Here is a 16,628-nt window from a genome sequence, read left to right as displayed (position 1 = left end):
AACGCAGGCACGCCAACTCAAGAAGGCAGCTTCTCACTGTTGCACAGTGTTTCAGTTGTTCTCAAACAGTAATTCCAGTTGAGTTTATGCCATCACGTTTCATGTTCAATTTTACAATATGTATCCCACGTTTGTAAGTGTACATGCAGTATCTAAGTCTTAGGTTAAAGCTATTGTCTTTATGCAGATACTAATAATAAAATGCATCATGTACTTGTTTTATTATATTATTTGAAAGATTAAAAGGCCTGTACCATGATATTGCTTTACTTGGATGGAATCTCATTTCATATGGGCACTTTTGAATCAGATTACAGTATTTTATATCTCAGGTTTAACAAAGAGTATAACACGTAGGCTTTCGCGACCAATATTTTTAAACCCCCCCAACAAATTGTAAATGTTGTGGTTTCACGCTTCAACACACCGGTGGGCTAAAGCAGTGAACTATTTGTCTTTTGTCAACGTGACACTGTTTTACTGATTGGCCGTGTCGGGTGGTGGAGGGTTACGACACATTTATAAATAACGCGATCTAAACCCAAAAACGTTGATTATGAAAGTAAGAGTATCTTTACAATGCAGCTTTATAAAGTCAACAGACATATTCAGGCAATAAATATAGTACCATTCGTTAGCTTGTTAATGTTGAAAAAATTCATCTATCGCCAGGAGATGTAATTATTTTTTTTAAAATAAACAAAGTAAACTAATAGATAAATAAAATGTAACTGTATCATATTTTTATGTCACGGAAAGGCTGCAAGTTTGATTGAAATATTCCAAACTTGCAGTAGTTAGGGGCTGGGTAGATTGCTGAATATAGACAAATGGTTGATACCTTGTCACGAGTGTCGATTTTTACTCGCTTCTCTAGAGGCTGCATATCTAAAAAGTATATAGAGAGTGGATATGAAAACCTTTCTCGAAGAAACCTTTTTTTCCTCAATTTCCAGCAGCGTTTAGCCTAATTTATTTTTCCTTGGACAACTTTACCCATTTCAAATGTTGTTAAATATTTGTTAAGACCACCACTGTAAGCAAAATATAAATGTGCTTTACATTCACGGGGTTATTACCTCCTTAAACATAAAATAGTAAGTGGATTTTCAAATTTTCACTTAAAGCTTTCGTGACTGCAGGAATTCATATACTTTGAGTCTTTCGGTAAAGCCGCGTAGATAGAAAAAATTATACAAATATCCCGACGTTTCGATCGGAACACAAGCAATCGTCATCAGGTGCAAAAAATAGCAGGAGAGCTGCTGAGGCAGGATGTTATAAAGGTTTGAGATGGGTGTAGTCCAAGGGTCATAAGCGAAGTGGGTGGGGCTAGTGAAGAAATTTGCATGTCAATGTAAAATCGACGACGAAGTTGCGGAGGTGGCCATTGTATTGTGAGAGATTAGCATGTCAATGTAAGGGGTGGCCATTGTATTGTGAGAGATTAGCATGTCAATGTAAGATCGTAGAGCCACCGCCACATCGAGGAAAACGAGCAACGGTGGCTGTGTTGGTAAGACATTTAACCCGTTAATGTAAAGACATTTAATCTGTTAATGAAACACCAGAGAGTCGAAATCAGGAATTTTCACTCCTGGTTTAAGGTCACAGAGGTAGTCAAGCACTGCCTAAATGCGTATCTTAGCACGGACAAATACGCTCTTGTAGTTTATTCAGGTAAAAGGTAAATGTGCAACCCCGCAATTCCTTGCTCGTGCCACCGCTGGCAGAGGTGCCTCCATGAGAGACAGCTCCTAAAGAGGCCCTCTAGGAGGTATTTGACGTATTATTTCTTCCCACTGGCCCAGCTATCTTTGAAGAGGTGGGATTACTCGGAGATCACCGTACTACGTGTGACCCGCTGATCGACCAACTGTGGTGAGCCCATGCATACTGCTGGGGGACAGAGCTGCGGCTGGGGGGAGCGGTAGTGTCGTGGTTAGCACGTTGCCCTACGGCCAACACCAGTGACGATTATCTGAACCGGTTCTAGACCTCCCCTAGGTCGACTCAGCCTCAAATGAGAACACAGTGCAGTGTGTAAACATCGCCACTGGGGAGACAAAGGTGGCCGGGCGTGGCGCTGACCACCCAATCCCCTCATTTGCCACAGTGCCCGGCCTTCACAGGTGCTCGCTAACAGCACTTGCCCCAACAGTCTGCAAAGGCTATACGGGGGATCAATGTCTTTATCTTTTGGGGGGGGGGTGGGTGGCATTTAAAGAAACAAATACCATTGTTTCAACGCTGTGCTAACCGTCGCAAAAGTGAACCACCTGCTCTTGCTGGAGGCAGATGGCGGGCTTGGTGGCACGTGGCAGGGCTCCGATGGTGAATTCCTCAACCTCCTCCTCGTGGCTCCTCAGCTTCGACTCCTTCTTCATGAACTCGAGGCGCCTCTTGGCGAACGACTCCACCAGCTTGCGATGGGGGCTGCTGTTCTGTACGGGGCAAGGGCGGCACAGAGATGGGTTCGCAGCCGCCACTTGCCAGCGCACTCGGGCGGGCACAGCTGCCACGGTCCACGAGTTAACAGTAAAAAGGGGTTCATCTTCTTGGTTCTTTCGGTAAAGTCACGTAGAATGGAAATAATAAAATAATGAAAATAAAACAATAAAATAATAAAAATAAAACATAATAACATAATTCTCACGACGTTTCGGCCACAACGCAAGCAGCCGTCCTCAGGTGGAGAACAGGTCTGAAGACAGAGTCATTCATGAGAATTATTTTATTATGTTTTATTTTTATTATTTTATTATCTCCATTCTACGTGACTTTACCGAAAGAACCAAGAAGATGAATCCCTGCAGTCACGAAAGCTTTAAATCGAAAAGTAAAAAGGGGGTAAAGGCACAGGCCCTGCAATGTCTTGCTCACGCCACTGCTGGCGGAAGGTTCTCCACTAGAGGGAGCTATAGAGAGCTCCTCGAGAGGATATTGTGGCCAACTCTTCAAACGCTGGCCAAATGTCTTGGAAAAGGTGGGAGGACCCACACTTTACCCCCTCACACACACACATGAGGCCTTTCATACCGTTGGGCTGACAGAGTCAGGGTGGATGTAATAAACTTGGGACATTTTTTTCAACCGCCCGTGTCGGTAGACCGAATCAGCGACCTCTCACCGTGTCTCATTGACCGTACATTTTTTTCTAAACCTGCCAATGATAGTACTTCGTCAATTCACCTGACAATCGTATCAGCGGAATAAGCTGCTGGACATTTGTGACATAGAGTTTTACAGCTTGTGGGATTACTCCAGTGTAAATAAAGATTCTGATTCTGACAGGTTAGTTGAATTTGTAGGCTTGCTAATAGGCTATCAGCAACCAGTGTTGAAATCTATCTGGCTGTGGCAGAAATTTAACGACAATGTCAAAAACTATAAAGCTACTTTTTATTTTACCAGGTAAGGCCCACTGAGCCACAACTTATAGCTCAACGAAGTGGCGTATCATGTGGAAATTTACAGCAGCCAAATATTCTAAACACGTCTCTAAATGCGGAGGGAAAAACGGGAAGACACGGAGAAAAATCCACGTGACCACGGGGAGAGAGAACATGCAAACTCCAAATATACAGCAGGCGTCAGGGTCGGAATCGAACCCAGGACCTCCTGTATACCAGGCGAGCTAGTTAACATCTCCTAGCCACCGTGGCACCCGATTGAAGGGGTAAGAATCCTTCATTGTGCGTGCCGCTTTTTTCGCGGATGGGGTTGTTTTGTTCAGCCCTTGGTGGCTCTCACTTTGCTAAGCGACAGCCAAATACAGGAAGTCAATGGCAGGCAATCAAAAACACACATGTATTACGATTGTATGGCAGTACATCCATTGTTGGACTTTCAATGTAATCTGAAATTTAACCCGGTACATTTGTCCACGTGGTTATTTCATTACTGGCGTTTCTCTGCGCCCTTTCTCAAATCGCTGTGGTCACCACAATAGTGCAGTTCGAGACTATGAATGGATGGCCACGCGGACACAAGGAAACCGGAAAACAGTCACCTCTCATACATTTTCATTGATGACAAAAATAACGTTATGTGCCTGCCGATTTAAGACTCGTATTTCAGGGAAAAAAATTTGTGCAATATTTCATTTGTAAAAAAAAAAAAAACCCAAAGGGAATTGGTAAAAATCAAAGCGTAAATTTATTTATAATAAAAAATACATAAATTTGTAATTCTAAAGATATAATTTTCATCACCAGTATAATTTATGTGTGTGTGTTATATTGTGTCTCTACTTCATGACATCGTCTCTTTAATTACAAATAGGTAGCAATGCGTTGAGATGTGTTGTATCTTGTACAACAGATCCAAAAAGAGTATAAAACTGATTAATACAAACGCCAATAGTTATTGTGCTATGTGAATGACCTCCTCCTGCCATATGAATGTGGAATTTCTACCTCTCAGGACCTCCACTCGTAACGAGCTCCATTGAGTGCACCGTCCGATATTTTTTGAAAGAAATGTAATCATCAAAATTACTTCCTTGTTCAGTTTAGTTGTCTATAATATTCAAAGTTTGCAACATGGGGCATGAGCTGGACTCTAAATGTCACAGGGTGTGTGATGCTGTCCACTGTTAAGTGCACGGTGTTCCATGCTAGTGTCCTGCCGAATTAGTTGTTATTCAGACGAAATTGAACAATCGACCCCATGCAGTGACAAGGGCGCTAACCGCCAGGCTATCCATCTGCCAAATGACCTCAATGAAAGGCTTACTCCTTATGCTTATGAGAGTTGACAGAAGTGCAGCAACAAGAATTGCTCCATATGGTTCCATTAAGTAAAAATGTCACCAAGTACAAAATAGTTTTGTTGTTTTTGTTTAAATTCCCCTTGGGTTTTTTTTTTGGCCAGCTGCCATTTAAAACAAATTTGCAAGAACGGGATTTTTCAGCAAATTAAATGGTCATTCGACAATAATGGCAGTCCTCTCCATTCATCCAAACGTCTTGGGCAACAGTTGTGGAATTCATGATGTTAGACGGAGGCCAATACCATTACTGCAGGTCACATGCACACATTTATCATTCAATTAGCCGTATTGACAATGCCTGATGTGACCAGTCCATGAAACTCAGTTAGACCTGTAGATGGAGGGGACAGGCGAGTTCAAACTCTGGTTAACACGGCCCCGGTATGCGATTGTCATGAGTTCACAACTTAGATATGTCCTTCAGGATTAATTCTAACTGGGTTTTATCGATTTTGGCAACAACAAAAATAAGAACGATTTGTGGTCACCAAACACAAGTTGTGCTGAATCGTACTTTTAATAATTTACTGTGTGGATGGTTATAGATTACAAACCCTGTGAATTCAAATGGGAGAATGGGTGGAAAGGACTTAATATTTGTTTTGTAAGTACATGTGATTTGCATCATATCAACATTACATTCCAAACAACATAATGTAAGGCAAACTAACTTTGCAACGTAAACTTATATTTGGATCAAACTCATATTGGGGAAACAAGCAAAACAAATGCAGGAACAAGATCAATATGTGTGTATTTGCATAAGAACTTAAAACCAACGAAACTATTGTTGAAAGGAAGTACAAAGAGAAAACAATACATTGTCCCACCATCACAGCCACCCAGCAGAAAAAAAAGTAAAATTCTCAAATGTTTAAAAAAACGTGAGCCATACTGTACCTTAACCTTCAAAGATGCGTACGTTTGGGCAAAAAGTTAAGAAAAAAACTACATTAGTAAAATTTAGCCAAATAGCAACCCGCAACTTTAGCTACGACGATAAAGCGAGGTCAGAACTACAGAGAAAGAATCTGAGCATGATTTCATCTCATGCAGCAGATGGTGTCGTGTGAAGATTTAAGGGGGAGTGAAATATGTATATATAAAATGTAAACGAGTGCAACAAATAAAACGTGGCAAACACCATCAGGCGTTTTTAAAAATTTCAATGGGATTGATGGAATATTTTGACACTGTTTGTCATTCAGTTAAAAACGGGTCAACCGGTGGTGCATGCGGGGGATTATGTACCAATGTCCAGCCTTAACATTCCACGTGGGGATAAAAAAAAATATTTGACTTGTTTATGGTAATGCATGGCAAGTGCTCCGTTGTCAGAATGATGCATCTTACACATTGCAGGAATAAATCATTAGGCTGGAATGTGCCTCCGCACATTAGCTCTGCCTGGCGTGTGCAGCGGGCAGACGCAGCCTCGCCCTAACAAGTTGGGGAAGGAGGTGCTGTGGCTGTCCGTCACTGGTAGAGTGTGTAGAGAAAACGCACGCGAAATGGTGCTGCAATCTTGACGTGCAAAGCACGCCGGGACGTACTGGATTGTCTGTTTAAAGTCACTGCCTTGTTTTACCCAGTGACCAGCCGTTGGGCGAGGTGGAAAGTGCGCCGATGCACCTCAACTGGACCTTAGGGCCTTCTTGAGTAAATGTTCACGCTAATTGCTGCTCGCAGGCCCAACGCGAATAAGTTTAGTAAAAAATGCACAATCTATATATTCAAATCTAGATACAATCTCTATCGTTGCGTAGTTTTACGTTCTTTATGTGCATTAGTGGCAGATTTAAAAGGCAATGCACTCTACCTGTCTTTTTCCCGGTTGCATATAATGCACACATGTTATTACCTATTAAAGACCGAAAGAAGAGCATTTCTCCACAATTCTGGCTGTCGCCTGATGAAGCTGGTTGGAATAACCGGCCAACCGTCGTACTCGAATTGTAAATGTTGTGGGTTTACTCTCCAACACACCAGTGTGCTGAATTCGGAACTATATTTAGTTTTTGTGAAAAACCTCACTAATTGGCCGTGTTGGGTGGTGGATTTAACAACACATTTATATTTATGCGATCTAACCCATTACTTAAATAAATTTTAGATTGTATCATTTTAAGATAATTATAATAATACTAATAATACCTTCCAGAGGGGCCCTCGAGGTCTGCTTCGAGTGGAGGCCCTTCCACCAGCAGTAGCATGAGCAAGCACTTGCAGGGCTGTACCTTTACCGTTTTAATAATTTAGTCCTTTGTCTGCGAGATGAAGGTCCCCCCAGGCTAGACTTCAGAATAACATTCATTCGTGTTATCTATATTTTGTTGAAGCCACCATAGCCTTTCATTTCATTCTGAAGGGGGTTGGGGCTATGGTAAAAATAAATGTGCACTGGGAATTTAAGTTTGTTCATTTTAAAAGCCATACGAATGAGATATTGCCAAGGATCAGCTTTCACATCCAGGTACCGCGGATTTTAATAGTTTCCTAAGGGCAATCCATAGCCATAACCAACCACACAAGATGGCATCTGAGTGAGGCTATATCCCCAATTCAATAAGCATTGCCAGTATTAAAGTCTACATTGCATTATCATGAGATGGCAATGCTCACAAACAGTTATGACCAGTACCCAACAGGCATGTGTTGGGTATTGGTTAAATGGCCGCTGCAGTGGCGAGATGTTAACTACCTCGCCTGGTATACAGGAGGTCGTGGGTTCCATCTCGACCCTGAAGATGTATCTTTGGGGTTTGCATGTTCTCACCGAAATCACGTGGATTTTTTGTCCGGGTCTCTCGGTGTTTCCCCCCCCCACATTAAGAAACATGTGTTTAGAGTATTTGGCCACTACATTTCCACGTGATAAGATGCTTTGTTGAGCTATCATTTGTGGGCAGGTCGCTTCTGAAAAAGAATTCGATAGCTCAGTGGGCCTTAGCTGGTAAAATAAAAAGTTTTTAGTTCATACATATTTGACAAGTGCTTTTAAGGGTTGGGAGAATTGAGAAAATTGGTCTCTGCCTCAAAGTGAATCTGCGTGTGTGCAAAATGCATCAATTGCTGTATCTGTATTCAATGGCCCGGGTGAGCATGTGAGACAGACGATCTCATAGGAAAATGACATTAATGCTTGTAAATGGCATTAATGCTTGTTAATAGCATTAATGCTTTGTATCAGCAGGCAAAGGAGAAGGCATAACCTACTCAGGGTGCAATGGCTAATTTATATGGAAAACATAAATCGTCTTAAATCATTGGGAATGTTTTTTTAAGGGTTGGGTTGAACATGCAAAATAAAATGTGCGGGATATAACACGAAACCACACGTCAGATTCGTACAACACAATTTAAACGTATATATATATTCGCTATACAATTGCAATGTTAATATTGCTGTTGATAAAATACACGCTAAATTAAATGCACAACACATCGTAACATTGCAGCAAAATATTCCCATTTCCTATTCAAATACAAAACAAGCAATACATATTAAACAGCACCACAATAAGTGAATGCGATTGGAGAGAGCATTACAAAAAAATGTTGCCATGTTCCACAAAAGCTACCCTGATTGTGCTCTTAGCATTATGACATGAGCCAAAGACTCCAATCTGATCTCTTACAAAGCAGTCCATTCATTCATCTTGTTGGAAAGTGGCGCACGGAAGTCGACATCACAGAGCCACTTCTGAGATCGCTTCAAGCAACCCATTCTGCTTATGAGAGTAATGTTCATTTCATGACTGTCAGGTCAATAAATTGAGCGTAGAATCAAATTTAATGTGAATGTGTGTGCAAACATCGGTGAGCAATTCTAGATCTGAAGCTTTCGTGACTGCAAGGATTCATACTCTTAGGTGTTTTCAGTAAAGTCACGTAGTAAGATATAATAAAAAAATAAATAATAGTAAATGGAAATATATTTATTTAATTTATTTTCATTTATTATTATTGATTTAATTGATTTATTTATTGATTTAATTGATTTATTTTCATTTATTATTATTTTATTTTTTATTATTTTTTACCTACGTGACTTTACTGAAAAAAACCAAGAGTATCGGTGACCAAGCTGAAACCATGAACTCGCTAGAATCGAGAACCTCGTTAAAGCACGAGTGATAGCCTGGATTTGAACCCAGGATTTCAGCGGTGCCAGGACCAGAGCCTCGAGTGGCTGAATGGGTTGCTGTAGATCTGTTCAATCCACAGAAGAATAGATCAGTTTGATCTACAGCAATAAGCAACAACATTAATCGATGTATTGTTACGCAACGAGTAATTTGCACATAAGAAAGAACAGGACGGCTATTGAAAGAATGTGAAAAAAAGCAATGAACGGAGATGTCAGTTGCATTTTCAACACCACGTTTTGCCATGTCGCTTATATATGTGTGTGTATGTAAAACCAACCGTGGTTTACGCAAGCATAAAGAGCAAATGCAAATCTTGTCAATTTGCAAGGAAATTCAATGTAATTTTAACAATTTACTTACCATGCCAATTCATGCCAAAAGACCCTTCTAATTGACAGGATACCTCTCACAAACCATGGCTTGTAAGCATGTCATTTTTAACGAGTGACCCACACAAATCAGATGCACATCCACATTCATTCTGCGGCGGACTATCGCACAACCCACGTCAAATCATCGCAGGAGCTCTGAAAAAGAAAGGTGAAAGTTTCGGAAGATATGATTCATCCGGCACCGTCTAGGAAATGCAATCGTACACCATTGTCAGTGCGGACGGGACAACGGCACACTTCACAGGGCATATCCAGATCTATTGCAGGCACTGTGAGCGGGGAAACAGAAAACAAATTACTGTAAGAAAAACAAAGGCATTATTCCACAGGCATTACCTGTACCTGAATGTTCATTGATTGTGAGGCAGGTGCTAAATGGGGTCGCATTCGGATCCTTCAACAAATAGCCCCGCCCTGGTCGTTACAATATTGCAAGACTCCATCCCCCCCAAAGTTAATTACAATGCAGTACTAATCAATCGATGAATGCACTAAGCTGTTACAAATAGTATGAAATACATTTACATTTCCCGTAATGAGAAACCGCACACGCTTTTGTTCAGAAGTAGTTCATGTAACTCGTTCTATCGCAGTGCCTCTAATGATTCCCCCCCCACAATCAATGTGACACATTTCCATGATTTGGGGTTCTGATTCGATTCGAGGATGATTTATTTTTGCTTATATTTGGCCACACCGCTTGTATTGTTTCTAATTTTCTATCTCGTTTCCACCTGTTCGTTAAACAGCATTAGCCTAAACACGACGATAGTACGTCACTTGACTAAATATTTTGCACAATTCGTAAATAATACGTCGCAATGCAATTGGGATTTATACAGCGTCTAAATGCATCCGCATCTCAAGGGTGCTACTCTCACACTTAAGATTTGTACTATTAAGCTGGAATAGAATAAAATGAATCAAAATATCGTTACATACATTTCTTGTTACATTCCTATAACCTCTATCATTAGCGGACGATGTTAACATGTTTAGCGTGCTCTTCGGCGGAGGAACACTCTGGCCTAATTCTGAACACAACAGCGCTTTGTTTACTATTGCTTCCAGCAGCGATCACGCTTTGAAGATGCGCTCCCACATCATTAGACAGTGGGGGGGGGGGGGGGGGAGATTTGGAATGATTGCAGTAGCATCGGCATGCGAGCTGGTCAATAGCTAATTGCTCATTAGAGCTAATAGGATTTAGAAAATAACGCACAGGTTAATTTGAAAGCTTTGGTTTGAATGCAGTCAAACGTTGCCTGGACTCCACAGTGCCACGGTGATTTAGGGAGCGCTGTGTGTGCCGGTGAGTGGGAGATACTGTGACTATGACAGCGAGACCCACTGTGTATGCATCGTGGAGAGATGACCGCATGGACAGGCAGAAGGATAGAGGGACACACAGTATAAGCAAAACAAAAACAAAAATCCCCCGTATAGCCTTAGCAGACTTTTGGGGCAAGTGCAGTTAGCGAGCACCTATGAAGGCCGGGATATATTTTTAGATAGTTTGTTTGTAAAATATGTTCATATGCGGACGTATGTTTTTTTTAGAATAATCATTTTATACGGCCCTTTTCCATTCACTGCCGGATGATGCCCCCCCCCCCAAGCCATGCTAGTTATGAGGGTTGTTTGACCATACTCAACCACTCTGGTCATTGTAGGTTGGTCAGGGTCAGGTGGTGTGGGAGGGGGGCTCGTTCAGACACCACCCACCACTGATGCCAGCCTTGGTCGGGATGCGAACACAGGTCACCGGGTTCATAGCGCAGTGCATTAATCAATGTGCCACCACAATCTGTTATTCGGCTGAAATAATATTCACAAATATGGTCATGGTAATGTTCCAGACATTCAAAAACATTCCTGAGAATGTGCATATTAATTCCAACGATGAATTTAACCGAATGCGTACCATTGGTTTGAATGATTGCTTTTGTTTGTCTTTAATAAAAAAAAGATTCCGTTAATTTATTTAGTTTATAAACCCATAAAAATCCAAGCAGAAAGCCACAACTTAATTGTTTGTCGCACGCTAATCACGCTGAAATAACTGTAAAAGAATATAAATAATAAAATGTGAAGGTAAAAAAAGTTTAATTACATTACAATCACGAGCAACGGAATGTGCATCGCATGTGTCTGCTTCGGTTATTTTCAGACGGAGCATTTAATTAGACAACGATCCCTCCTAAATTTGGGTCGACATTCTAAAGTAGCAGCCCACTGCGCCCGCGCTTATTTTATTAAACAGAAGTGAAAGCTGCCAGACGGTTTAAATGACGTTGACTATTACCCAACAGTTAAAGGAAATTTACTTAAATCCAATTTGGCCGAGGCAATAGGAGGAAGAGAAAAATAAAAACACATTCCAATGTTTCGCCAGAATGTCACTGCTAACACTCAACATTCAATTTACTTTTGTTTACCGACACACTTTTTTGGCAGCACTAAGCAATGTTTCCTGCTTTCACAATGCCAGATCGATAATGTGAGACCGGCGAATTTTATTCGATGTTTGTCGAAGCCACATTTAAACAACCGGCGATAAAGTGCCAAATTCCCCGTGTGAAATAATGCTCGCGGCGATCATTCGATGATGCGTTTTTGTTTGACGAAACTGCCGCACGCCGCCACCCACCCACCTACCCACACGCCCACCCATCCACCTACCCACACACCCACCCACCCACCTATCCACACGCCCACCCACCCACCTACCCACACGCCCGCACGCCGTGACTCGCCGTTATCTACCTAAGCATCGCTACGTGCGTTCCCAATTGCAAATCCGCGGTGTCAGCCGCGCGCATCAATTACACGGGGCAATGCCGGATGCGTGGGGTGAGAAGCAAATCGACGTTTTGTTGTTGTTGGGTGATAGCGATGGGGGCCAGCCTCTGCGCGATCTATGTAGTCCCATCCAAAAGCCTGAAGATGTTTATCTGTCACGACAGAATTTGCACGAGATACAGCCGACGTCCATTGCATTGTGATAAAAGCGTCCCGCTGTAAAATCCGAGAACTTCCTATGAGAGATGTTATCTCAACTTCTATATGAAACACATGCCGTATATTCGGAATGCACATTGCAAGAAGTGTGCAGTTGATAATGACATTGTACACTGGAAGAAGCTCCACGCTGCTTAATGGTGAAAGATAGCAATCATTTACATCCCTTTATCAGCTCACTGTTGGACGAAGCCCTCCGCGCAACTATTCAATCGTAAGGCTTATTTGACCATACTTCACCACGCTGGCCAGTGAGGCTCAGTTAAGGAGGAAGTGAAGAGTGGCCAGGGCTGTTTGGGATAACTCGCCACCTCCTAGCGGTAGCCGTGGCTGGAAATCGGACTCGGCTCACCGACTTCATAGGTCAGGGCCGGAACCACGTGCATCAATCCTCCCCTCCCACGAACTTTACACTGCAGTGTCACATAAGAGCATTCATATGCGTGCACACAAACGCATATGTTGTGTATGCATGTCTACAAGGAACGTGTACGAGTACACACGAACATGCTTGTGTACACACACACACAGCACAGTGGTAAACGTTGAATATGAAGATTTGAATACCAACAATGTCCATCCATTTCATAAAAAAATACATTGGAGCATTTATCTATGTACATTCAGTACATAACAGCCAGATGTCAACATGTATACCATACTGTGTGTGTGTATGTATTGTGGGAGCGGTAGTGTAGCGGTTATTACGCCGCGCTATCAATCCGGCGAACCGAGTTCAATTCCCGCTCACGGCAAACGCCGGCGACGATTATTTGAACCGGTCCTGGGTCGTCTCAGCCTCAAATGAGTACCCGGTGCGGTGTGTAAACATCGTTACTGGGGAGACAAAGGCGGTCGAGCGTGGCGCTGGTCACCCACCCCCTCGTGTGCTATGCCGGCCTTCATAGGTGCTCGTTAACAGCTCTTGCCCCAACAGTCTGTTAAGGCTATACAAGAATATCATTGTGTTTATATATGAAAGAAAATGGTGTAATGAACAATATTTAGCACCTTAATCAGGCGCAGGAGTCAGAAATGCCCAGGGCGGACGGAATGGCAAGCGATACGAGAAGAACGACACTTAGGAGAAGAAAATGAAACCAATTAGAGGGTGGCGACGTGTCCTTGCGATAGAGCCACGACATACGTCTCCGTTGATGAGCTTGCACGCCTCCTCGATCTCGTCAGCGCTGTCCTCGTCCGAGACGTCTCCCTCCTCCGCGTCGTCGCTGATGTTTGCCGGCAGCTTCTTGCCCTGCGAGCACGCACGCACGGGGAGCCGCGGACACATTTATGTACGACGCACCCGCTGTCGTGCCTGGATCGGTTCCTAACTCACTGCGCTCGACAGAATTCGACGTGGAGCGGTTTCAAGTTTTTCATTTTCAAGTTTTATTGATTAGGTATAGCCCTGTGAGCCATGCGGCTCTTGAGTCGGGTGCAACCGCAACAATCAAAATATGAACACAGAACATCCCAGAGCGATTACGCGTAACAGAAACATCCTGGAATAAACCAGCAAATATCCCCACCCCCCAAAAAAAAGTATTAAAACGCTGTGTGAAAAAATCACAATGTGGTGCAAGCCAACAACAACAACCATAAGACAATTTAGATTAACCGTATGTTTTCAAATCACTAAAATAAAGCTATAAAAACAATGTAACAACAGTAATCATAGGAACTGTGATTTAAATTGAACAATAAACGATATACACATAACACGTACGACCAAACTTGCGGCCAAGTTTGGTCGTACGTGAGGTCGACCGACGATCCGATGCTCGCCGATGCGCTCCAGTCACTCGCTCACCGGGCGTAAGTCTATAAAACTAAACTTTGTTTTTATGTTGCCAGGTAAGGCCCGCTGAACGATACAGCTCTTTTTCAGAAGCGACCTGGCTACAAATGATAGCTCAACGAAGTGGCTCATCACGTGGAAATTTATAGCAGCCAAAATGCTCCAAACGCATGTTTCGAAATGCGGAGAGAAACATGCGTTTGGAGCATTTTGGCTGCTATAAATTTCCACGTGTGTTTCGAAATGCGGAGAGAAAAACTGGAGGACCCGGAGAAAAATCCACACGACAATGGGCAGAACATGCAAACTCCAAATATACAGGCGTCAAGGTCGGGATTGAACCGACGACCTCCTGTATACAAGGTGAGGTAGTTAACATCTCTCCACTGTAGCACCCCCCCAGTCACCTCCTTGGTGAGGGTTGCCATCAAGTTCACTCGTTGATTCCTCCACCCATGTTGAGACACTGACCGTTTCGTCTCATCCACGTCGCACTCAACCACCACACTGCACGCCACCGCACTCCGCTTTCTGCCTCTTTCCACGCACTCCTCCACTTTGGAATTCCCTCCCATCATCATCTATTACCAAGTTCCTCTAACCTTGGTCAAGAACAATTAACCTGTGCATTACACCTTCAGCAGTGCTTGTTCGTCGCTTGCCACGTGGAGTTTTGAGACTTTGGATCTGTACTCAGCAACAGTGATGACAAAAAAATAAATCCGTCCCACCATAGCAGTTGAAAACCCCTTCAGGCTCAGTGCAGGAATCATCGTTATTAAATGCTGGTGGTGGCCCATGCCGGCAATCCAGCACTGTGGAGGTGAGGGTTTTTGTGGATCGCAGAAAATGTTTCAAAACTCCTTTCCCATCGGCATCGAGGCACTACACCCTGGGTTGTCAGGAGAATGCGGGGCAGCAAAGTGCGGACTAATTTCCATCTGTTACATCTGTACGACAGAGGGTGTTTCCCCCTCACACACAAGTGATTTTTTTTCAGGTGCTCCAGTCTCCTTCCACATCTATAAACACCCATTAATCGGATTGTGCAGGGTTGCGAGCTGTAATTCACATGAATGATGCAACTAAAAAGAAATAATGTCTTCTTGGTTCTTTCGGTAAAGTCACGTAGAAGGGAAATAATAAAATAATAAAAATACAACATATTAAAATAATACAAATAAAACATAATAAAAGAATAAAAATAAAACATAATAAAATAATTCTCACGACGTTTCGGCCACAACGCAAGCAGCCGTCCTCAGGTGACCTGTTCTTCTCACGACGTTTCGGCCACAACGCAAGCAACCGTCCTCAGGTGACATGTTCTTCACCTGAGGACGGCTGCTTGCGTTGTGGCCGAAACGTAGTGAGAATTATTTTATTATTTTATTACTTCCCTTCCACGTGACTTTACCGAAAGAACCAAGAAGATGAATCCCTGCACTCACGAAAGCTTTAAATCGAAAAAGAAATAATGATTATTATCATAATCAGTATTATAATCAGTCATTTTTATTATAGTCGCATTATTCGCACAATTTGGTGAGCGCAATTGCGGCCTGTTATTCCTCAGGTGTTGCTAAAATGTATATACGGTGCCACTCTGTGGGAAGCCATCAATGGTTGCCATGTGGTTTGACTCACCCACACCATGGACATGTGGAACTTTCACCGCTAAACAGGTGCTCGGTGGATGATCATGACACTGCAACTGCAGGATCGTGAAAAATGGTGGAGGCTTGGGAAAGCCTTCATATAACAGCGGCAAATGATGATGGCCATCGAGAATATGAGTAATGAGTCATTCTCGTTTGCCGTGCAACATGGCAATTCCGGGGAACGATGACGGGAAACATCATGAAGTAATCGTTGTTTTAACCCAGGGCTTTGGAAGTGGAGTTGGTGGATCAAGCAGAGATCATCAAGTGGTATGAGACTCCCAAATTTCGGGCCTGTAAGAAGATCAGCGTATGATCAGCGCAGCACGTTTTGGCAGTAGAGCAAATGAGTTGTGACCAGTCTGTGTGGAGTTTTAAGTGCTTTTCCTTTCATTCGTGACTTTTCTCCGGGTCCTACCTTCTACACTTTAATGGAACATGCAAACCACTCAGAGGAAACAAAGAGAAAAAAAATTGGCTAGGAATCCTGAGGCAGAACAACTCCTGAATGATGAAACTTGGCAACAGTTTCCTGGCTCAAGGATTTTTTTCATTATTATTTAAGTATTCCCTAGTTATTCACAAGGGATACGTTCTGGAGATGCTAGTGCATAGTAGATTTGGTGGATAATGATATTGGCCTCTGAAAATCATCTTAAATACATAAAAAAGCTATGAAATAGATAAAAAAATATATATTTAATCACTTTACCTCATCAATTTCTCTCTCATCACTTTATCGCGTGCCTTTCCTTCTCTCCCTCTCGATGCGGTGGTCGTGTAGAGTTCCAGATGCGATTGGTGGATAGCCAAAATCGCGGATAGCAA

General features: G+C 42.6%; 1 protein-coding gene across 1 annotated transcript in view; it reads right to left on the bottom strand.

Moving 5' to 3' along the window:
• The window catches only part of LOC144942715 (uncharacterized), a 222,525-nt gene that overhangs the window by 33,148 nt on the left and 172,749 nt on the right, over positions 1-16,628 (bottom strand). The window contains exons 10-11 of the mRNA XM_078869575.1: positions 13,486-13,593; positions 2,280-2,444 (exon numbers count right to left, since the gene is read on the bottom strand). Of these exons, the coding sequence (XP_078725701.1) occupies positions 2,280-2,444; positions 13,486-13,593 (273 nt within the window). The remainder of the gene's footprint in view (positions 1-2,279; positions 2,445-13,485; positions 13,594-16,628) is intronic.

The sequence above is a fragment of the Lampetra fluviatilis genome, chromosome 28 (genome assembly GCF_964198595.1).
Source record: "Lampetra fluviatilis chromosome 28, kcLamFluv1.1, whole genome shotgun sequence".
Taxonomy (NCBI): domain Eukaryota; kingdom Metazoa; phylum Chordata; class Hyperoartia; order Petromyzontiformes; family Petromyzontidae; genus Lampetra; species Lampetra fluviatilis.
The sequence above is the reverse complement of the archived record's forward strand: the minus strand, read 5'-3'. Positions and strand labels throughout refer to the sequence as shown.